At 41.0% G+C, this 23,854-nt stretch overlaps 2 protein-coding genes across 12 annotated transcripts in view; both read right to left on the bottom strand.

The window, feature by feature from the left end:
• Positions 1–1,452: 1,452 nt before the first annotated feature.
• LOC311064595 (tubulin alpha chain-like) lies at positions 1,453–3,403 on the bottom strand (the record flags this gene model as incomplete). Its single annotated transcript, XM_084084469.1, has 3 exons — positions 1,453–2,509; positions 2,605–2,753; positions 3,178–3,403. 3 exons carry the CDS (start codon positions 3,401–3,403, stop codon positions 1,532–1,534), a joined length of 1,353 nt encoding a protein of 450 aa, XP_083940595.1. The 3' UTR covers positions 1,453–1,531.
• Positions 3,404–5,983: 2,580 nt separating this feature from the next.
• The window catches only part of tns1b (tensin 1b), a 303,232-nt gene continuing 285,361 nt past the window's right edge, over positions 5,984–23,854 (bottom strand). For 6 of the 11 annotated variants that reach the window (XM_084085475.1, XM_084085472.1, XM_084085478.1 and 3 more), the window contains 9 exons: positions 23,287–23,415; positions 19,152–19,247; positions 17,212–17,289; positions 16,842–16,913; positions 16,159–16,191; positions 14,854–15,022; positions 13,796–13,864; positions 12,267–12,296; positions 5,984–10,328 (listed from right to left, as the gene is read on the bottom strand). In XM_084085475.1, coding sequence (XP_083941601.1) covers positions 10,190–10,328; positions 12,267–12,296; positions 13,796–13,864; positions 14,854–15,022; positions 16,159–16,191; positions 16,842–16,913; positions 17,212–17,289; positions 19,152–19,247; positions 23,287–23,415 — 815 coding nt within the window. In that variant the 3' untranslated portion in view covers positions 5,984–10,189. The remainder of the gene's footprint in view (positions 10,329–12,266; positions 12,297–13,795; positions 13,865–14,853; positions 15,023–16,158; positions 16,192–16,841; positions 16,914–17,211; positions 17,290–19,151; positions 19,248–23,286; positions 23,416–23,854) is intronic. The other 5 variants (XM_084085474.1, XM_084085477.1, XM_084085473.1 and 2 more) reach the window with 2 other exon arrangements.

The following is a 23,854-nucleotide window of genomic DNA, read 5'->3' as shown; positions in this document are numbered from 1 at the left end:
TACACTCTGCATCTTATTTTACTTATTTGTTTTGGATACCTATCATTTCCCTCCGGGGAACTTCAGTTTTCAGCTTCAGTGCTGAGTGCTGCCCACGGAGGAGTGCGGAGGGGGCAGCAGTTAGGGGTTAAGTGTCAGTACACTTAGACACAATGCGGAGTCCTAGGCGGGCTCACTAAACACTCAGCTATGCCCCCCTTCCCCCTCAATGTATACTCTGCATTTCATTTATACTTTGCATCTTATTTATTTGACCCCTTGTTTACATTTGCATATTGAACAGAGGGGCTTTGCAGGCCCACTTGAGTTCTCTACAAACTTGGCCACGGTCCATGTTAAACTAATTGTAAACACTTCCCCTGGTTCTGGTTATAGAGATGATCCTTCTAATGAATGAGACAAACATTTCTTAACTTCTTTTAGTTATTCTTGCATTGACTTCATGACAGGACTCCCATATGAAACATAACACATTTTAACGCAATTGAAAAATGTCTCCTCATGCATTGGACAATAGCAGTCACCAGCCACCATGGGTGTGTGTTTTCAAGTCTAACATGGAGTTTCAAGTTGAATGGGCTTGTATAGCTTGAGGAACAGTGTCACTTCTCCATTGAACTCATGGATGAGGCCGCCATGTTCCATTCAGTCGCCCCATTACTTTTAACCGTGCCCTATTGAATTTGAATCAAGCCACTTAAAACTGTTAGGGTACACACACAATTGCCTGATTAAATTCCCCTTTTATGAAAGCGCTGTAAACCTCTGCACTGGCTTTGTAGAGAATCTGCTGTCACCTCACATCCCCTCCCTCTGAACAAATGACACATACCCCAGTCCATGTTTCCTAAGCCCAACACTAACCAAAATAATTGATATTTGACCGACATGTAATGTGCTTGAAAGCCTGTTGGTTGAATTAAGCTATTTGAATATTATGGCTACTCAAAGTTAGTTGGGTCTGATATAATTCAAATGACAGTTGGACAAAAAAAAAAGAAAAGCAGAGCAAACATTTGTTTGTAGCCTACCATTACATGTGAGCACATACGGTATAGAACCAAAAAAAAAAAACTCATATCTTAGTCACAGCTGTAACATACAACAAAATAATGCAAACGTTTTGCATTTCACCCAATTTTTTAATTAACTACTAAGTTGAATTAGCTGTAGAAATTGAAAGCATTACATTACAATTAAAATGTATAATATCCAACCATATGAGGTTTTTAACAAGACTTTTAACCAGGTTTCACTGAGAAAATATTTTTTGAAGAGATGAGTACCAGTGACTCATTGAGTTTTGTTGAAGCTCAGCTGGGTCTCAAAAAGGTAAAACACACAAAACCTTTATAAGTCAAATGAAGCATAAACAAGACAAGTTAATTGCTCATACCCATTGGGTGAATTTAATCATTGAATAAGTTACAAGTCACAGGAATGAAAAAGAAAAACAGGAGGATCTCACATGGCCCATTTCACCCCCATCCCATTACTTCCGGCCAATGGCAAACCAGAAGACAAGAGTGGCCTAGAATTCCTCCTCATCCTCATCCTCTGCCCCAGCACTGTCAGCGCCCACCTCTTCGTAATCCTTCTCTAGGGCAGCCATGTCCTCCCTAGCCTCAGAGAACTCTCCCTCCTCCATCCCCTCGCCGACATACCAGTGGACGAAGGCCCTTTTGGCGTACATCAGGTCAAACTTGTGGTCAAGGCGGGCCCAGGCCTCCGCGATGGCTGTGGTGTTGCTCAGCATGCACACAGCCCTCTGGACCTTGGCCAGGTCTCCTCCAGGAACCACGGTGGGAGCCTGGTAGTTGATGCCCACCTTGAAGCCTGTGGGGCACCAGTCTACAAACTGGATGCTGCGTCTGGTCTTGATCTCTGCGATGGCAGAGTTGACGTCTTTGGGCACCACGTCTCCACGGTACAGCAGACAGCAGGCCATGTATTTACCATGACGGGGATCGCACTTCACCATCTGATTGGCCGGCTCGAAGCAGGAGTTGGTGATCTGGGCGACCGACAGCTGCTCGTGATACGCCTTCTCGGCAGAGATGACCGGGGCATAGGTGGTCAGAGGGAAGTGGATACGGGGGTAAGGCACCAAGTTGGTCTGGAACTCCGTCAGGTCGACGTTCAGGGCTCCGTCAAAGCGAAGGGAGGCGGTGATCGAGGACACGGTTTGACTGACGAGCCTGTTGAGGTTGATGTAGGACGGCCTCTCGACGTCCAGGTTCTTGCGGCAGATGTCAAAGATGGCCTCGTTGTCCACCATGAAGGCACAGTCCGAGTGTTCCAGGGTGGTGTGGGTGGTCAGGATGGCGTTGTAGGGCTCCACCACAGCTGTGGACACCTGGGGAGCCGGGTAGACGGCAAACTCAAGTTTGGACTTTTTCCCATAATCAACAGAGAGCCTCTCCATCAGCAGGGCAGCAAGACCAGAGCCGGTGCCACCACCAAAGCTGTGGAAGATGAGAAACCCTTGGAGGCCGGTGCACTGGTCAGCCTGAAAAAAATATGAGAAAAAAAAAGTTGCCTTTAATCAGTTAAAGCTGAATTTAAGCACTTTGATAATAAAATGAAACTCATTAAGGCCCTCACCAGCTTTCGAATTCTCTCCAGCACCAGGTCAATGACCTCCTTGCCGATGGTGTAGTGTCCGCGGGCATAGTTGTTGGCTGCATCCTCCTTTCCTGTGATCATCTGTTCAGGGTGGAATAGCTGGCGGTACGCTCCTTTACGGATCTCATCTGTGAATGGAAGGTTTAAAGGAAATGGTTGACAATCCTTCCAATTTGTTTTTCTTCAAAGTTTTTTATTAAAGGAATACTCATCCCATGAATACTTAAATACATGAAGATTTTGTTTTTTTCACATTCCCGAGCCAATAATTCAATATTGGCGGTGTCCACTGCAATAGGAGACCAATGCAAAACAATTATATAAACTCCACAACTCTCACGTGACATTCAAAGATGTTAAATAGGATTTTGATTTTGCTCTCGTTAAGATTGGTCTCCTATTAAGTCAAATATTGGATTATTGGCTCAGGAATGGGACAAAAACTAATGAATTTAAGGCTTCATGGGATCGGTAAATTATAGGAAAAGTTTTTTTTTTGGTGTGAAGTATTGCTTTAAAGTTGCAAGGGGATTGGTAAATGGTTTAACTGACCAATGACAGTGGGTTCCAGGTCAACAAAGACAGCTCTGGGGACATGCTTTCCTGATCCAGTCTCGCTGAAGAAGGTGCTGAAGGAGTCCCCACCTACAACGGTCTTATCACTGGGCATCTGTCCATCAGGCTGGATGCCATGCTCCAGACAGTACAGCTCCCAGCAAGTGTTGCCGATCTGGACTCCGGCTTGGCCAACATGAATGGACAGACACTCACGCTGCATAGGGAGAGAGAGGGGGTGGGGGGGGACGTTAATTGCACTATAAGAGAATGAGAATTCTGAATTGGGGCAAGACAATTTTATCTACAGGGCAGGATACATGACTGGGGAAGAGAGGCTGTTGTGGAAATTCAGCGTGCCTTTGGAAAGCGATGGAACTAATGTTGGCCCAATCTTCCAACGAAGGCCGAACCCATGCTGGGTTTGATTGGCCGGAGGGGAACCACATTTACATGCACATTTTCTTTTGGGGAAATGTAGACCGTCTAATAAACAGAATCAACTTTGTCACCTCACAAGTTCACAGGTGTATAACAGTGGGTGACATTTTTTTTTGTGCAAGCTCCATCGTTTGTCATTTCCATAAAAAGGGGGAAGAAGAGGGGAGGGGGGCAGGGGGAAGAGAGATCATGTGAGGCATAGGTACGGGAAGTACCTAAGGTAAGACAAGGTGCGTGAGTATAGCAGCATTTTACTCAATTAGATATGTACATTAACCTACAGTATAGTGTATATAAGCTTATGTATATAAGCTCACAACACATCCTTGTGAGCTTGTATTTTGACCTACAAGCTATTGGCAACACCTTCACAGGTGTTAGCAATGCTACAAATTAAGGATGTGTACCATTTAAAGGGATAGTTCACCCCCAAATTGACTTTTTTCCTATCGATTAGTCACCTCACGGAGACGTGAATTCATGGATATTTCTTTGTTTTCGTCGCATTCCTAAGGCAATAATTTGATGACCGGCAGCGGTTCCGGTAGGGGACACAAAGAGTCTCCTTTGTGTCTCCTACCAGAATTGCTGCCTACCGGTCCGCTGGTCATTGAATTATTGGCTTAGGAATGCAACAAAAACTAAAGAAATATCCATGAACTCAAGTGTCCATCGGCTGACTAATCGATAGAAAAAAGTATTTTTTGGGGTGAACTATCCCTTTAATGTAGCAGAGCCTTCAGTGAGCCAATGCACAGCATGTGAAGCTGTTGCCAATAACTTGTAGGTAAAAAAAAATATCCAAAATACAAGCTCACAACAATGTGTTGTGAGCTTATATTGTAGCTCAACCATTTTTGCAATATTATTTTGTTAAACATTAGCCTAAAAAGGGTTTGACCTCAACACAAACCACATGTCAAGGAAGTGACATTATACAAATATTTAGCTATGTCAATATGACTGCAATGCCGCCCATTATGATGAATACATCTATAGCACGTGTGTACGTGCAATTCATTTTAAGGGACTTTTGGGGGTATGACAATAATGGTCATGCAAACCCCCCTACAACAGAAGAAAGAAGTGCTGCATGGTTCCATTGGTTCACACAGGTACACACAATAATCTTGTTTGATCTATAGATGTATAGCCTATGCATCATTAGTTTTGGTCATCAGTAAAGACAGTCAGCGACGACTTACTCACCATATTGTCGGTTTTCCGGTCAAGTAGCTTTGTGGGAAAGAAAGGAAGAAACCTGAACTGCTCAAGTGAGAAACAGACAGCCACTACTTGATATCTTACTAATGGCCCTCTATTTATAGGACACTGATTGGCTGGGAGCTGCTCTGTAGTCATCAGCCATTGGTTGATACGGAATTGTAGACAGGGCTGGTGAAATCACTCAATCTAGAAACTATAATGGGATAAAAACTAATCTCAGTGCAGTGGTATCATGATGGGTTCTACCTTGTGAGATCTTCAACGTGAATGTTTAAGCTAGTTTTTCAATAGGACTGTTGTTGCTCTTTTATGGTAAATGGACTGCATTTTAAATCGGCTGTCTAGTCCCTTTAAAGTGTTTTACAATGTATTTCACATACATCACAATACCAGACTTTTATTTGTAACAGAGCATTTCTACATTGTGGTATTGCTACTTTTACATAAGTACAAAATGTGAGTACTTCTTCCACCACTGTTGAACACTATACTTCGTGCTACACCCAGGCAATTGCTCTCTATAATGTAGGGGTACGCACTTGGGACATCCTTCTTGGACAAGACAAAAAATATATACAAGACGGAGGGTAGTTTACAAAGGCAAAGGCAATATCATATCTGCATTACTGTAGATGCAATCTGGGAACCCATTCAGCTTGTTGTGCAGAAACAGGAACTTGGTTGGTCTCCTTCCCCATGTTTTATTAATCTGTTTACCATCAGGACTCCACATTTCCATAGAAATTACTCTATAGTGTTGTATTCTATTCTACTCCAACAGCACTTAATGTACAGTAAGGTTTGATGTCTGAAATATGTGTGCAACACCATCCACATCTTTGCTATCTCCACTTGTAATTGTAATGCTTTTTCTTTTATAAGACTAAGAATATTACCTCTCTATATTAGATGATTTGTCGGTCTCTTTCTTTAGTTGAAGAATTAAGTTCAGATCTTGTAGTTTGCACCACATCTTTTTGCTGATAATAACAGATCTACAAGGTCCCAACGGGGTGCTATCTATGCCACGCGTTGTGAACTTGTATACTGGTCATTTTCACCGAATATTTGCCCTGGCATAGGATCCCCATGGTTCATGAAAGCCTTTAAAATAAAATTGACACAGTGCAGTTACTTTGTGATTTGTATTGCTTTTTAATGTGTTTTTTTCCTCAGAAATAATAAAAACCATACAATATACCAAACAAAAAAATACAAGGTTCTATACAAGCATAGTAGCTCATTCACACACACATTCTATATGTCCAGACTGATCTGAACACATCATGCCACTGGAGTTTCCTTCTTGGCAACGTAATGCCTAATCTATGCTCACGTCGCACGACAGTGCCGTGTGCCCGAAAATGGCAGACCTACAAGCTCACACACGCTGTGAGCTTGTAGGTCTGCTATTTTTCGACGCGCGACACCGCCGTGCGACGAAGTATGAATCGAGGCTTGAGGCTAACATTCGATTTGCTGTGGAGAATTCCTCCCCCAAAACAAGCATTTCTTATGCAAAAATGTACTCTTTTGTCCTCGTAGACAGATAAGATACAGAAAATTACAGGCGTCATTTGAAGTTTTTTTTTCCCTCTTTTTTTCTCTATTGTATCATGGGAGAAATCCTGCAGTTTAGCAGGAAAACGTGAAGACTAGTCAACAGCGGTATAAGGGAACACAACTTGACTTGAGCATGCAGGCTCTCTCGCAGTTAAATTATGGAACATTCTAGTCTGATACAAAAGCGCCCCATTAAGCGCTATATTTTATTTATTTTTTATTTTAATCTAGGCTGACCTCTGAGTTAAGGTACAGTATATAGGCTGTAATTGCAGGCCTCTTCTGAACAGGTATTATCATGCTGTCAACTAATAGGACCTTGTGTAACAGGCAATAAAAAAAGGAGTCATGTCCCTAATACTATTCAGTCCATATGCAAGGCTGAATACAAGCAAAACTCATTTTTAGTAAATGAGCATTATGTAAAAAATGAAACCTTAATTTTTTTTTGTACTTTTTTCAATTAGCAAATCCTTTTAACTCAAACAATAATTTGAGTTGCTATTACAGTTAAAACACTGTATTATAAGTATGTGGGTTACTTGTAATATTTCTCTACACCACATGAGGGCAGCAGCTACACACTAAGTTCATAGACACAGGGCGTTTGTCCCCTGCAAGGGGCCTTATAGCCAGGGATGCGTTTGATGGTGCTGTGTGCCATTTTATCATTTATTTTCTTCTTTTCACAATAGTATTTCTGCTTCCATGCATGCAAATGACTCGGTTGACATTTAATCGGTCAAAGTCTGTGTGTTCTTACAATTTGACAAATGGAAATGCATTGTTCGTTTACATTATTCCTACAACATTTAAGTGCTAAACTTGGACAATGATTTTTTTTTTAGGCAGGTTTAATTAAGTTAGGCAAAAACAATCTGTTGGCAACACCTCAGGATAACTCCATTTTGACCCCTTTGTCACGACAAACTTTTACATAAAGTATTTTGTCCACTCCAACACTGTAAAATCCTCAGTGTTAAAACACTGAGGATTTTTACTGTGTATCAAAAACAAAGCCTACCCCAATAATTTTCGATGCTGGGGGAAAAAAAGAAAAAAAAAAAAAGAATGTTAACATAATAAAAGTAATGCTGTGGAAAAACAAAACAAAAAACATCAAAAACGACAGTGATACGCTTTAAAATGCACACACTTTACACCATATATATTTCAACGCAGTTCAAAATCGGGTGATTTCAAAAGTTTAGCCAAAATAAAGAGCATTTTTTCCTTGCTTTCAGTAATCTAGATGTATACGATATAATACATGTATACAGGTTAACATAGAGCAACAGAGCAAAAAAACAAAAAAAACATAATAAATATTTTAGTCACTGTTTGGATTTTTTTTTTTTTTTCAATATATATTTATATAGGTATATTTATATGTACTGTATAGCTTACTTTCGGGTAGGATGTGGTTGTTAACAGTTTCGGCCGGCTGATGTGATGCGTAACATTATTGATAGTAGCTTCTCTCTGTGGTAATAGCGCCCTCAGTAGGTTCGGCGGAGATTTTCAACAGCAATATATATATATAAAAAAATCAACAACAAAAAAAAAGATGGAGAGCGTGACAGTAGTGCAACCATTGGCTGTGAAGATTCTCATCTTAAAACCCTTTTTAGCCCTTCGAGGATGAGTGGAATAGTGTGTGTACACAAGTGCAAGCTGTGGCCTAGTAAAGGCTGGCATATTAGGATGCTAATGGCTGATTTATTTATAATCCGTCGTATGACGGTGTCGCTTGCATACAATAACTGATCTTAAAGTCAACAACGCGCCACGTTGTTAGCTTGAAGATCAGTTCTGTGCGTGCGACAAAGTATATTGTAAAAACATTAAAAAAAAAGAAAGGAGGCTGTTTGGGTGCACTGAATCAGTCGATCATGACCAACTAACTGGTGTCTCCCTCAGTGGTGGAAAGTAACTTAGTACATTTACTGTACTTAAGTACTGTGCTGAAGTACAATTTTGAGGTACTTTTGTTTTATATACTTTTTTCTATACTTCATACTTCAACTGTAGTATACAGCCCCATTTTAATATTTTGTCTATTTTGAAAACCTTGAAGAACGTTTTGTTCTTTTAAGTATGTTTTTATAGCAATAGTTTTGTACTTTTACTCAAGTGAAATTTCTAATACAGGACTTTTACTTGTAGTAAGCACAAGTATTTGTACATCGCTGTATTGCTACCTGTGATGAAATGTATTCAGATTCTGCTACATTTTTCTTAAGTAAAATAAATCCGAGCACTTCTTCCACCACTGGTCTCTCTTTTTTATCACAGAACTGGTGAGGAAACTCGACTTGTTGGATGACACCACAGCTGCATGGTGGTTGAACAAGACAATTTACTGCCTTTTTTTCTTTACTACATACAACAGGACACTGGAACTGTTTGAAATCGGGAGAACAATCATTCAACGTTTTGGGCATTTGCATATATGAGAGAGCTGGGATGTTTCCTTTTTTTTTCTTTTTCTTTTTTTTTTCTTTCTTTCTTTCCTTAGAAAGCTCTTCATTAAAAAAAAAAAAAAAGTCAGGCACCAAAATTCTTTGAGTACAGACTTACTCGGAAAGCAATCTAGAATATTTACACTGACTCACCTTGCCGTGTGCAAAAAAAAAAAAGTCCTCTTAACATTGTATGCAAGAAGGCAAAGATGCACCAAGGATGAAATCAACCTACAGTATCATTACATAGAGACAGAAACAGTTCAGTAAAATTTGATTAAGCAGCCATATTTCTTTTACAAAAGAACATTTTCAACCCTCTGACAGTGGCAAACTATATACGCCCTGACCACTTTTTTTTTTCTCATTTTATTTTTATCTTTGGTTGACCAGTCAGAAAAAAAAGCCTGAAACAGTAAAGATTTACAATCCACCCTCGCTTTGCACAACTTGACTTCTTCCTTTAAAAAAATAAAATAAGAATGAACAAACAACAAAATGATGCAATGGCAAAACGAAGATTTTGCTCACGCCGACATTTGCCTCGTCCTGTTCATGCGTTACCCTGCCAGGGAGATCCAACCGACCTCCCGCCCACGTCGTCGCTCGTCACACACAGCCACGCCCCCCCCCCCCGCTCTGCACTTCCTCTGGTCCATCCAAGAGTCCGTCCGAGAAGAAAAGCACATGCACAGAAACACGCGCGCGCGCACACACACACACACACACACACACACACACACACCTCTATCTATTCCAGTGGTTCTCAAACGTTTTCATGTCAAGGACCCCCAAATATTTTGTGCCAGGGAACCCCCCTCCCCGAGCTACAGTACAAGATTGAAATCTTGAAAATAGCCGGTTTACAAGCTCACAACGTGTCACGATGGGACGCATTGCGAGCTTGTAGATCAGCTATTTTCAAAAAGCCTATGTACTGTATATATTGGGTTGCTAAAATTAAGTCGTTTTGCTGGGGACCCCCTGGAACCCCCACAAGGACCCCTGGGGGGGGGGGGGTCCCTGGACCACACATTGAGAACCACTGATCTATTCACCTCTCTCTCACGTTACTCACACACTTCCCTCTATCTCTCCTGTGCTCACAAAGAACATTCACACGCTCGCTTCAAAGAAAGGTACACAAAGACAGATAAGGTGACGCATGAAATAAAAATGCGGAATTGTCCGAAATAAGAAACAAGTGTCTGTGTGGTTAAAAGGAAAAAGGAAAAAGAAAAGAAACAACCAAAGCTGAAAAAAAAAGAAAAGAAAAAAAAGCGCGCCAGGGTTCTTGCTTGTTTTTGGTCAGCCTCTCATCGCTTCTGCGCGCTGATCATCTTGGAGACGAAGTTAACGATGGCGCTGGCGGGCTGTTCGGGGTCCATCTCGGCGAACAGGTGGCTGACGTTGTCGGTTGTGCTTCCTTGCTTCCGTGCCACGAACCCAAAGAACCTGGAAGCACAGAATCATACGAGATGACCCCTTGTCTATACCTTTACACAAAAAGACATTGTAAATACTTTTAAACACTTAAGCTCTGTTTATTTTGTCATACGACAAATAGTGAAAATACTTATTCACAAGCTGTGAGCTTATGTAGACCAGGAAGATAGGGAAGCCAGGTTGAAGTTGGGCTAAAAGTTACAAGTGCCATGAGTCACAGAGTAATCTGTATAATAATGAGAATAATCGCTAATAAAACAGGCATCAAGCCCACTTTAAAACAGTGTCTACATTGGTGTATCCATGAATTATGCAAATATCAATCATTAATATCTGATAAGACCTCACCACAATCTGTTTTGGATAATGGTCACTCAGTGGAAAGGCGCGTAATGGATTTATTATGCGGCACATCCGCAAATATTATCATACAAAGGAAATGGCTACATTATAATTATAAAACAAAATCTATACGTCCTCGGCTCCAAGGAGACAAAATCTGGAAATAAAATCATTCTCATAAACTAGTGCATTTATAGACTCCAATGACGTTTTTCTTTTGAGGGGGGGGAGACACGCTCAAACTTTATCCAGACCGCAGTGAAATCGCGATCAGATTTGGACCCCAGTTGTAAATCCACAAGGTCTGAGGCAGCTGTGATCAAAAGCCCCGAACAGGACCTCTGCAAATCTCAACCGTCCTCTGCCAACAAGCCCAGCTCATTGGCAACGGGAAGGATGCTTTTATCTTGTGCCCAGCCATCTATCCATCTATCCATCTAGTATGCTGCCTAGCCTCAGTGTTCAGTAGGGCTGGGTGATATGACCTAAAATCATTATCACGATTATTTCAAACTTCGATAGGCTCTATGCACAGCAGCCATATTGGGAATGAATTGGGCCCCTTCCTTACTTCCTTCGCAGGTGTTACCAATGACAGTAATTAAGGCTCTGTTCCATTTAGTGTGGCATAGTGGTTGTCTTATTTTCAAGGACCCCCATAACTCAGAGTTAGACACCCACCATAAGGGGCCATTTGGGAACCAAAATGGAGTGTTTCTAGTGAGCCAACATGCACGATATCAGCACCCTGACCAGAATGGAACAGAGCCCTTCATTAGTATCATAGGTAACACCTGTGAAGGAAGTAAGAAGAGGCCCAATTTCTTTCCAATATGGCTGCTGTGCATAGAGCCTATTACAATGGACAATTTTTTGCCCATTGTAATGATCGCTCACATGATACACTACTCTTGAGTACTGTATCATTTCGATTTGGATTAGGGATTGAGGCCAGGTAATAGCTCATGACAGATTACATGAACCGCACAAGAGCACATGTCACAACAGCAATGAACCCACTCCGTGATAATCATTCTAATTTCAAATTCCTCGAGTTCTCTGCAGCAGTGGTTCTCAAAACAAAACCTGTACATCCAATCATTTTGGGCATAAACAAGAAGTTGCAGGATAAATCTAGGTCTGATAATGATGTACCGTGCATGTTCACATCATGTGTCCTTTACATTACTTAAAACTATATGTCAAATATACATTTCTTTACATTTTTGGACAAAATAGCCAATTTTACGTCGAAGTGCCCACTCTTAGTGCCGCGCTATGAGCTTGTAGATCTGCTATTTTTGAAAAATCGTGAAAACTTGTGCAAATCTTTGAATATATATATATTTTTTAAACTCAAATATTTGCTGCTGGGGGTCCCTGGACCAACATATTTTGAGATGGGAGTCCGCTGCCAAATACACATAATTTTGGGAGGTCCTTAACATAGTTTTTTTTAAAACTGGATTTAGAGTGTTTGTAGAATCGGCCTTGGGTCTTAAAGGGTTAATTATACCAAATTGTTAATTGTTAATTTTACCAAGATAAGGACCATAGAAGTATAACAGTCATAATATGATATGAATAAGATTGTGATGCACTTACTTGGCTGTGCCTCCCTCTGGCTTGTTCCACCTGTACAGACGGGGGTGAAGATTTCAAGTTAGGTTACGCAATTTTAAACATGAGCAGTGGTGGGGAAAGTACTCAAATTCGTCTGTAAGCTCACGATGCGTCGCATCACGACGCATTGTGAGCTTGTAGATCGGCTATTTTCAAATGGACGAAATGTATACAGGCAGACGCGTTGCTAGGTCTCTACTAGGTTGGGGGCTTAGCCCTCCAGGCAACGGACACATGCACGCGGAATTTTTCGCGGATTTGGGTACTTTTTCCCCAGTTTTTTGTTACTTTATTTCGTTTTTAGGGTTAGGGGTAGGGTTAGGTTAGGGTTATAGATATATAATTCAAAAAAATAAAAAACTTTTTTTTTAAATTTATTTTTATTGGTGGCTTTGGATAAAACATTGGTGGCTATAGCCACCGAAGCCCCCGCGTAGTAACTAGCAACTAATGTGCAGTGGAGTAAAAGTACAATATTTGCCTCTGATATGTAGTGGGGTAGAAGTAAAAGTACTGAAAACTGGAAATACTCCAGTATTGTATAAAATACCTAAAAATCGTACTTAAGTACAGTACTTAAGTAAATGTACTTAGTTACTTTACACCACTGAACATGAGGAAACAGGAACGTCTATGCACCTAAAACTCACATAATATCTGCAGCAGTGAAAGGAGACAACTGGATCAACACGGGGAACAAAAGAGGCATTCAGTGCCATGCTTTCTTTGGAACGCCGATTCAAAAAGCTCAGATAATATCCCATCCAGATATAACATGTACTGTACTATATAAATATTGTATATGGGAAACCTCATTATTGTCCAAAACTGTTACTTTCCAGGACTCAAATTAAAAAGTAGCTAAAGTAGCAGATCTACAAGCTCAGTGGATCTGCTACTATAGATGATGATTTTGTGTGACGCTGTAGTATGGTGTTAATTTACGAAAAACACAAAAAAATATATGGAGATTAGAGGTTTCTGCCCAACAACAACGATATGGTCGATGTCGGGCAGAAACCTTATAGCTCCATATTTCATCTTTTTTTAAATGTATTTTTCATCCGTACGGGTCCATTTGGTTCCATTTGTACGTACATGGAGTTATGGAGGTATGTGGCCTAATGCACTTAACAGGGGGTCCTTGTAATGAAAAATGTTTTAAAATAAGTGGTCTAATGCACTGGTTCTCAAACTTTTCCCGGGATCCAAACTAGTGAAAATAGCCGATCTACAAGCTCTAGAAGTTGTGAAAATAGCTGATCTACAAGCTCACAACGCGTCGCCTCGCGACGTGTTGTGAGCTTGTAGATCAGCTATTTTCACTACTTCTAAAGTGTATTTTTTTTTATAGAATTTCGATTTTATTTCATGAATAATTGTGAAAGAAAAAAAGAAATTGAAAAAAAAAAAGATATTTACTTGCGAGTCGCGACACATAAAAAAATGGGTCCTGACCCACTGTTTGGGAATCACTGGTATAATGTACTGTATGTAGTGGGGGTACTCACTTTCTGTCCTGAGGGTCGATATCACAGAAAGTGACAGTGTTGCTCGGGTAGTGCCGTCGGAAGAAAAGCCTGTGGAACAAATGGAGCCACAATGCTGATGAATATCCCCTGAAAGCCACTTTATGTTTGGCTGAGCCGAATGCAAAGCTGCATACAAAGTGTCTCCCGTTACAGTGGTTTGCAGACCGCATGTTCCTCAACCAACCATTAGATCATGTCTCCATTTGTCAGTTTGTGTTTTGAATTTCATACGTGCAAATAATTACAAAAATAAACAAACAATGTTTTTTTCTCTCTCTCTCTCTCTCTCTCTCTCTCTCTCTCTCTCTCTCTCTCTCTCTCTCTCTCTCTCTTAAAGCACTGGTTCTCAATATTTTTCATGTCAAATTGACATTATATTTGGCTGCGGATCCCCAACTAGGGGGTGCGTGACATGAAAGGGCTAATGGTGGTGCTATGGTTTTATTTTAAATATATGAACGTATATGCCAATATATGGTAAGTATATGCAGAATATATGCCGTATATATGCCATATTCAGGTTCATATATGTGCATATAAATAGGAAATATATGTTTCATATATATCTTATATATGTCTACATATATGCCACATACCGGTATATGGATATACACACACACACACACACACACACACACACACACACACACACACACACACACACACACACACACACACACACACACACACACACACACACACACACACACACACACACACACACACACACACACACACACACACACACACACACACAGTCATTAGCAGAAACACTACAGCTTAGTTTTCATGACTTTGAAACCAATTTGTTTATACTTACCTTTTTTATCATTCTAATTTGGCTGGGTGGTTTATAACATATTAGTCTCTGGTCTGACAAAAACACTGAATACATAACACTGCTTATAGGCCTACTCATCCTGGGTTAGGGTATACTTCCTGTTTACAGGGTCTTTAAAATGTGATAGGGGAAAAAAAACACTAGGAAAATAATGGCTGGTTGCAGTCCTATAGCGTGCAGGTTCTCCTGAACTCACTTCCTCTGGTTGTCGGTCAGCGTGATGCCTTGCGCAGACACCTTGAAGTGCACGATGGTGGCAGTAGGGGCCGTGGTGGCGGCCAGCGTCTCACTGATGGCCTTGGCTACGGCCTGGGGACCCGTCAGGGACTCCATCTCTACGGAGTTGATGTACAGCACGTTGCATGCTGGGAGGACAGAGGGAAAGAAAAACAACAACAACACAAAGTCACCGGCTGTTTTCTGTTGCAGCGAGAGACTGAACTGAACCAGAGGTGGAAAGTAACTAAGTACATTTACTTTACTTTAGTACTGTACTTCAGTACAATTTCGAGGTACATTTACTTTACTTGAGAATGTCAGTTTTTGTTACACAACTACATCTCGGAGGCAAATATTGTACTTTTTTTTTTTTACTCCATTACAATTATTTGAAAACTTTAGCTACTAGATAGGTGGCAGATTTAGATTATTAATGCAAAACATGCATTAACCACTTAAGCTCGTAATACTAAGGCTATTCAAAAATAGGAAGTCTACAAGCTCACAACGTGTGGCATGGTGACACTTTGTGAGCTTTTATAGATCTGCTATTTTTGAAAAAGTTCGACAAAATTGGAAAATAATTTAGAACTTTTCGCTTTGGTTCTGTAAATATATTTTGACGGCATTACTTTTGTACTTTAAATGAAATCTTTATACAAGCCTTTTACTTGTAACATAGTTTTTTTTACAGTGTGGCATTGCTACTTTGACTTAAGTAAAAGTACTTCTTCCACCACTGGCAGAGACTGAACTGAACAAACAGGACAAGGGGGACACGGATTTCTTGAAGACGTCATAACGGGAATAAACAATAGCCTATGCATACAGTCACGGCTGCACAAACTGTTTGTTAATGGCATTAATGAAGTCAAGTAACATGTTTTTTAATCGACCTGTTCATGCACAAATATATATAGCCTATATAATATATTTTTAAAATGCTGTATTCTTGTCATTACACTGCATGCTCTCTCAGACAAGGCTGGTCAGATAGAACACAATCATGAAACACATCCATCAACCAGTGTCATTCCACATCAAACAGTTTGCCCTATTTGGACATAAAGCTAGACGGCAATGTTAACGGACTGTTAACACTGAAGAAAGACAAATCTACACAGATTTTGCAGCACACAAACATGCCCTCACGCACGCACTCGCGCACACGCACGCACGCACACTCAAACACACATTTTTGAGGCATACAATAGACCTAGCATTCAAGGAAATGAGTAGCATTCCAGAAGAAGCAATCCAAATGAATGTACACAGGGTTTACCATGGGAATCAGCAGGGGCCTTTTGCACTGTGACTGGAGTAACAAGGAAGTGGTGTTATTTGGGGGAGTATGCGTCAGGAAACATGAAAACTGGTGTTTTCCTTCACATTAAAGTCATACTGTGTAACTTTTTCAAATAAACTAAAGTTATTTTTTATCACAATAACCATTCCACATAAATGTGTTTTTGACAAGTTCTCTCAACACTAATGTACCGGAAATGCATTTATTTATGTATTTTAGCATTCATAAATACCGTTTCTGACAATGTGTTGCTGCAATCCAAAATATCCTTGGGCGCTAGGGCCCTGCAGTATTCCTTTTTTGAGCGTTCCTTCAGCATAAATGGTGCTACGGGAGGTGGCGCCAAAAAAGACGACTAAAGTGAACGTTACACGGTATGACTTTAAATTACTGTCTAATTAAGGATCTATAATAAGTACAGTACCTTCTGTTTCATCTGGACAGTGGACACATACAGTATCTTTCATGCTTTCTGTTTTACCCATATCCACGTCATTGCTTTTTTTATATTGCCTTTTTATTTACCCATAGCCATTTTATATCAACTTCCCCATTATGTGCAGACATTTCAAGGCAATCATCTATCTAGAAACAAGTCTCATGAGAGCAGAATTGAAAGGGCTCCGTTTCACTGAATACATGCACTAATGGATACACACCTGCTCCTTGTTTGAGCCGTTCAGCCAGGGGGTTTGCTGGTGTGGCCACTTCAGACACCTCTTCATTGAGATCTATACAGCATACAGAGAGAGAGAGAGAGAGAGTCCTGAGTGTTAATTTAACCTATCAAGACCTGAGACCGATTCTACAAAATGTCATCATAGCTATCACAAAACAATACAGTCAGAGAGAAGTCTTTAAAAAGGTTTGACATTTACAAATGATTAAGCTGCAGTGCATATCAAATAATCTACTACAAAAAAAAACCCAGAAGGGTTTTCAAATGTCTTCATGTCACGGAGACCCATTTCAAAGGAATTAGCCCTAAGGACCCTGAAATGAAGACGTTTTGCATTAATTTGCACAGACCTGTGGTGGGGATGAGCAGTTTGCAGGGTAGAGCCAGTGGCGTGATGGCGTGTTGGTAGACCAAGGCAGACAGACAGCCTGTCGGACACACACACGCACACGCGCACGCGCGCACACACACACACACACACACACACACACACACACACACACACACACACACACACACACACACACACACACACACACACACACACACACACACACACACACACACACACACACACACAGTTAATTCACCTCCAGTATTCATCATTGATTGAATACTTTATCAACATGCTTATTAACAGTACAGGTAGTACAGTCAAAGGTTATGCTAAAAGGATAACACAAAAATCCATTGTGGTCCTTGCACTCAATTCATCAGTAATATGTATAATACAGACAATACAATACAACACAACATGTACTACAAAACATATTAATGGCCTTACTCATTTTTTTAAAAGTTCTTCAGAAGAAAAAGAAAAAGATCCAAAACAAAACTTTATGATATTTCTTAATCATTTCACCCAAAACGTTTATAACAAATTATGACTATTAAAATAGAAATAACACTGTCTGTCAGTTATGTAACATAAGATATTTAAATAGGTTTAAATAGGATTAAATCTGACTTAGGCCAAATGATTTAGGCCATTTTTTGGCCTATTTTGGCCTAAGTCACACTAGGGAGTTAGGCCATTATACTAAAAGGGGAGGGAACAGCATGATCCTTTTCAATTAGGAGATGGGCGATTTTACCAGAGGTGGCCAGTGTCATGAGGAGCTGACTTAGGCAAAAATATCATTTTCCTCAAAACATTACTTGGGCCATTAGTTTAGCAAGGTGACGATATTGGAATAAAGCTCAGAAGAATCATAAGGTATATTTAGAGAGAAAGTCAGGGAGGGGGGTCAGGGGATTCTACTATCAAGATGTTCAAGGAGTTAAACTGTGTTCACTTGTATTTTGACCAAAGGAATTATTTTAGGTTAGTTTTGAGTTTGGGTAGAGAGGCGAGCTCCTGTCATTTTTCATTTTGGTGGCAGCATAGTTTACCCATTTTTAACAATGAACAATGGCAGAGGAAGTTATTGCAAAATAATACCAAACAAGCTGCGACGGACGCTGTCTGTTTGGTATCTAGACAGTATTCAACATGCATCTCGTTGCTGTCCGGTAGAAACCTCTTATCTCCATATTCTAACTTTCTTCGTAAATTAATGCTCTCAAGCATCAAAAGTAGCAGATGGCCTCAGGTCTTAATGGGTTAACTAATCTTGCTGGGGACCCTCTGGAACCCCCCTCAAGGACCCCTGGGAAGCACTGGTTTAAGGGAAGTCATCCTGCCAGAAGTGTTTAGTGTTTTCTTTTTAGATTGGGTAGATAAAGTTGTCTAGCCGAGGCTTGAGGCTTAGTACAGTACATGCACGTGTGTATGTACAGCACACACACAGGCACGCTAACACACACGCTAACACACACTCTCAGTCAAATGCACACCCTTGCACGTGCTCGCACACAAACACGTGCTCACGGTGCGCACGCAAGCGCACAAACGTCACTCTGCCTCGAGATGAAATTAGTAGGGAGAACATGAGTTGGATGACTTCAACCCAAACGCTGTACTGTAATTATAGAAGGATTAGTCTTTATGGAGGCTGAGATCCAGACAAACGACAGTCTTTGATGGACGGACAGACAGACAGACAGACAGACAGACAGACAGACAGACAGACAGACAGACAGACAGACAACTACAAACTCACTTGCTACTAAACTTGCCTGCAAGTGTGTGTGTGTGTGTGTGTGTGTGTGTGTGTGTGTGCGTGCGTGCGTGCGTGCGTGCGTGCGTGCGTGCGTGCGTGCGTGCGTGCGTGCGTGCGTGCGTGCGTGCGTGCGTGCGTGCGTGTGTGTGTGCGTGCGCGTGTGTTTTGGCTCAGAGGCCATGACTCACCAAAGTAAGGTTCGTTGGGACAACCCTTCAGCTTCACCCCTTTAGGGCTGCTCTCGATTAGGAAGTGCCTCACCAACTCGTTGGTGACATCACCCGCTGACACACAGAGAGAGAGAGAGAGAGAGAGAGAGAGGGAGAAAGAGGTAGACAAAATGAAAGAGAGAAAGAGAGGGAACGAAAGAGAGCGATAGATAAGTCAGTGAGTACAGTCAATAAACAACTGATTAGCATGCAGACATCACCTCATGTGTTCAGCATTAGGTGGAAGAGGTAATTGTTTGTCTCTTTTCCGGCCAACAGCGAGAGCAGTCCAAAGACAAAGGCGGGCTTAAAGGGATGCAATATCCAAAACAACAACCTTAAAAGTCCATGAAGCTGCACCGTTAAGCCAACATTTCTCCCCCCCCCCCCCCACACAAAAATAGCTTAGAGTGAAATTGATAAACCAAGGATTAGCCCATACACAATGCGTCACTGTAGAAACCTTGTATGTCCACAAACATTACTTTTCAGGAAATTAATCCAATGTAGTTATTATTTAGTCACAAGCTCTTGTCAATTCTTCTTTTCATTGGTTTGATATTGTTCAATATTGATAAAACACACAGACACACTTAACCACTTTTCACTTAAGACTTAAAAAAAACAAAAAAAAAGAACCAAAAATTGCATATCTACAAGCTCACAAACACGTCGCAATGTGACGCGTTGTGAGCTTATCGAGCGGCTATTTCCGCTACTCTTACGCGACAAACCAGGGCATTAATTTACCATAAAAAATAAAAGGCTGAAATATGGAGATACACGGTTTCTGCCCGACGGCAATGAATAAGTCATATTAATATGATGTTAGTGTTAGGAATGTTCCCATTTGGTAAGGAGAAACAGTACAGTATGTGAGCAAAGTGATTAATGTCACACGCCGCACTTTCAATCTTCTGCAGGTATGTGGCCATTTTACACTGGGTGAAAAGCAATGATTTTGGGAGGGTATCCCTCAGGCATACCCCTGATACTTAAGGGAGTATGTGTGTGTATGCTGCCCTCATTCATTAATGTACCACCTCCCACATACCTCCCACATATTCAGGTTAGCAAGCAGGTCTAGAAAAACAAGCCCAATAGAAGCGATTATGGGTCACATGACTCACATGAGCACTTTAAACCTACCTACTGTATACATCGGCTATTTGAAGATGGCAGATATACAAGCTATACAAGATATACTCGTGATGCAACTCGTTGTGAGCTTGTAGACTGCTATTTTCAAATAAAATTCTTGGTGCAAATTTATTATAAAAAAAACCTGGCAACACTGGCTCAAAGACATCTCACAGACACGGTGTGAAGAGGCGGTGCTCAGGAGTGAAACATGAAACAATAGGAACATTGAAACCATCGACACCTATCATGCAAATGTTGTGTCTGCATGTAATCTAATCTCTATCCCCCAAAATACAAACGAAAACACACATAAAGTAGCCTTGTTTGTGATATGGGTAAAAAGTACAACACATTTTGGTATCAAAATGTGCTTAAAGTACCAAAAGTAAAAGTGCTAATACGTTTGAAAATAGCGTGTGAGCTTGTTGATGTATAAAATAAGGCTAAAGTGGTTAATGCATGTTTTATAATGTAATCATTTATATCTGCAAAGTAACTAGTAACTAAAGTTTTCAAATAATAGTAAATAAAATAGTAAGTAAAAGTATAGACAATTGGAAATACTTCAGTAATGTAAAATTACCTCAAAATTGTACTTAAGTACAGTACTTGAGTAAATGTACTTAGTTACTTCACACCACTGTTTGTTGTACAGCACCTTGTGTAACAGAGAGGACCTCTGTTACTACAGTAACCTTGGTTATTAGTGTTTATTTATCAATAAGTGGTGTTCTAGCAACTCAAGCTTTGAGGTACCCCGTTTGGACCCAACTGCCGAGTTGTATCCTCACCCAGACCGGCATTTCTTTGGGAGGCCTGTCGAGATTTGGAATTTGCAAGGTACACGGACGGATTGTGCGCCATCATTCCTACCGATTGAAAGAATAGCATACAGATGTGTTTACAGTGCCACAACTGTACAGTTAAGCCAGATCAAAGAGAAAGTATCAGTAGTTAAACCACTGTGCACAGTAGTTGAGATTTAGACCCAAGACCTGATCTGTGTGTGTGTGTGTGTGTGTGTGTGTGTGTGTGTGTGTGTGTGTGTGTGTGTGTGTGTATATATCTCTCTCTCACAGACAGACAGACAGACAGACAGACAGACAGACATCTCACTCATTGTTTTTTAATCAGTAATTGTGCAATAGTCTGTGTTTCTCTCTCTCGCTCTCTCTCCCCCCCTCTCTCTCTCTCCCCCCCCCCCCTCTCTCTCTCTCTCTCTCTCTCTCTCTCTCTCTCTCTCTCTCTCTCTCTCTCTCTCTCTCTCTCTCTCTCTCTCTCTCTCTCTCTCTCTCTCTCTCTCTCTCTCTCTCTCTCTCTCTCTCTCTCTCTCTCTGAGCCCCCCCCTCTATGAACCCCACACCTCCCATTGTTTGAACAAACCTCTAATTTACATGTGTAAGGAAGATTCCCAAGCAGAGAAAAGAGAGACGTATATCCAGGTATCTTAAAGGCATTTTAAGGTAAACAGTCCTCTCCCGCATTCATTGAAAAACTCCCACCTATCATTTATGTTGGGTGGGTGTATACCTTGCCCATGTATCCAGGTATATCACCTTTTTCACCCAGTGTTAGGTGTTTTGGCTGATGCTGTGTTTTTTCCAGAGTGACTTGGCAGTAATTAGCCTACAGCAGCACCCGGCAGATGGTGTTTCGGGCTAACTGAGTTACATCACGTCTCTGTCGGGCGGAAAACTCATATTTCCCAAAACTGTAACTTTTAAGGATTCCAAAAAAAATGCTATTAAAAGTATCAGATCGACAAGCTCAAAACGCGTCGCTTCGCGCCGCGTTTCGAGCTTGTGGATCTGCTACTTTTGATGCTTTTGTGTGACGCTGTAGTATGATCAAGTAGTAGGGCGTTAATTTACCCCAAAAACACAAAAAGTTTAAATATGGCGATAAGAGGTTTCTGCCACGACAGCAAAGATCAACTGCTACACTTTCTCCCGCGGTCGGTCTGTCTTCCGGCTGCTAGCTTACAGTGGCATCTGCATTTCCCTTCGGAGGTATAAACAAAGGTCTAAAATACTCCTGCAGCCCCCCCTTCTCCCCCAATAATGTTTTGTACAACACAATTGCTTGGGTCGGTAAATGCCAGGGAATGTTTTTTACAAGACAGAATGTTATGCAACAGTCCATTAAAAGTACACACTAAAAAGAGTGAATCCAGATTTATCGCCTTCTTAGCTGCCATGAACCTTCTGCACTCTTTAACCACATGAACTCTCACGTTTTCTATTCTGGGCATTGTCATGAACATTTGCGTGAACATTTGACGAATTGGCAAACATTTGGCTAAAGAGATGATCTGCAAGTTCACATCGTGTCGTAATTGTGACACGTTATGGAGCTTATTAGACCGGGCCGTTTCCGGTAAAGAGAGGGGGAAAGAGGAGAGGACCAAGTATAGACCCCTGGAGGACACCAGCAGGTCAATGATGTATGTAAAATGTTGCTGTTGGGGTGGAAACCTCATATGTCCAAAACTGTTACTTTGCAGGATTCTAATTCAAAAATGGCAAAAGTGGCAGATCTGCTACTTTTGATACGTTTGTGTGACGCTGTAGTATGATCACGTGGGGCGTTCATTTACGTTAAAACACAAAAAGTTAAAATATGGAGATATGAGGTTTCAGCCTGACAGCAACGATATAGGATTTAAAGGGATAGTTCACCCCCAAAATTCCTTTTCTCTATCGATTAGTCACCCCATGGATATTTTTTTTGTTTTTGTCGCATTCCTAAGCCAATCATTTGATGACCGGCAGCGGTTCCGGTAGGAGACACAAAGAGTCTCCTTTGTGTCTCCTACCGGAACCGCTGCCTACCGGTCCGCTGGTCATCAAATTATTGCCTTAAAATATTCATGAATTCAAGTCTCCATGGGGTGACTAATCGATATAAAAAAAACATTTTTTTAACTATCCCTTTAAGTTGGTTAATACTGTACTCTGTGTGCTTCCCTTACCTTTCTTGGCTGGTTGTGCCGTGGGTGGTGGAGATGCCACCTTCATGGCCAGTCCGTAGGCCCCTCTGAAGGAATGGCTGTCCCGAATGACAAAGGCTCCTGGCTCCCTCTCTCGCAGCAGGCTGATGGCTGCCAACACACATGTTCAACAACGTCAGTGTTAAGATGTTTTGCTTAAATCAGTGGTTCCCAAAAACTGAGGGTCGTCGAGAGGGGTCCCCCAAATGATTTAGGGGGGGTCGTCCCCAGATGATTAGCTTAATGTGCGACATTCTTTTCTCACTCAACAGTAAACAAAACAACATAGACTGCAGGTGTATACAGGGCATCTGCACATTTCCAAAGTTTTTCATTTAAGGACCTTTAAGACCTTTTTAATACCACATTGACCAAATTGTCAAAAATATTACGTAAGAGAGAGGCAAACATTGTGAGAATGGCCGACCTACAATTTTTGGGGTCACATAACCAATGGTATGGGGTTGCGAGTACGCATTGTTCAAATTGTTATTTCAAAAGATTTTCAAAAATAAAATCTAAAATGTAAAAAAAATTATAAATAAAATAA

This window comes from Gymnoscopelus microlampas (assembly GCF_963454915.1).
Source record: "Gymnoscopelus microlampas genome assembly, chromosome: 17".
Taxonomy (NCBI): domain Eukaryota; kingdom Metazoa; phylum Chordata; class Actinopteri; order Myctophiformes; family Myctophidae; genus Gymnoscopelus; species Gymnoscopelus microlampas.
Note: the sequence above shows the minus strand (reverse complement) of the source record. Positions and strands in the feature narration are given on the sequence as shown.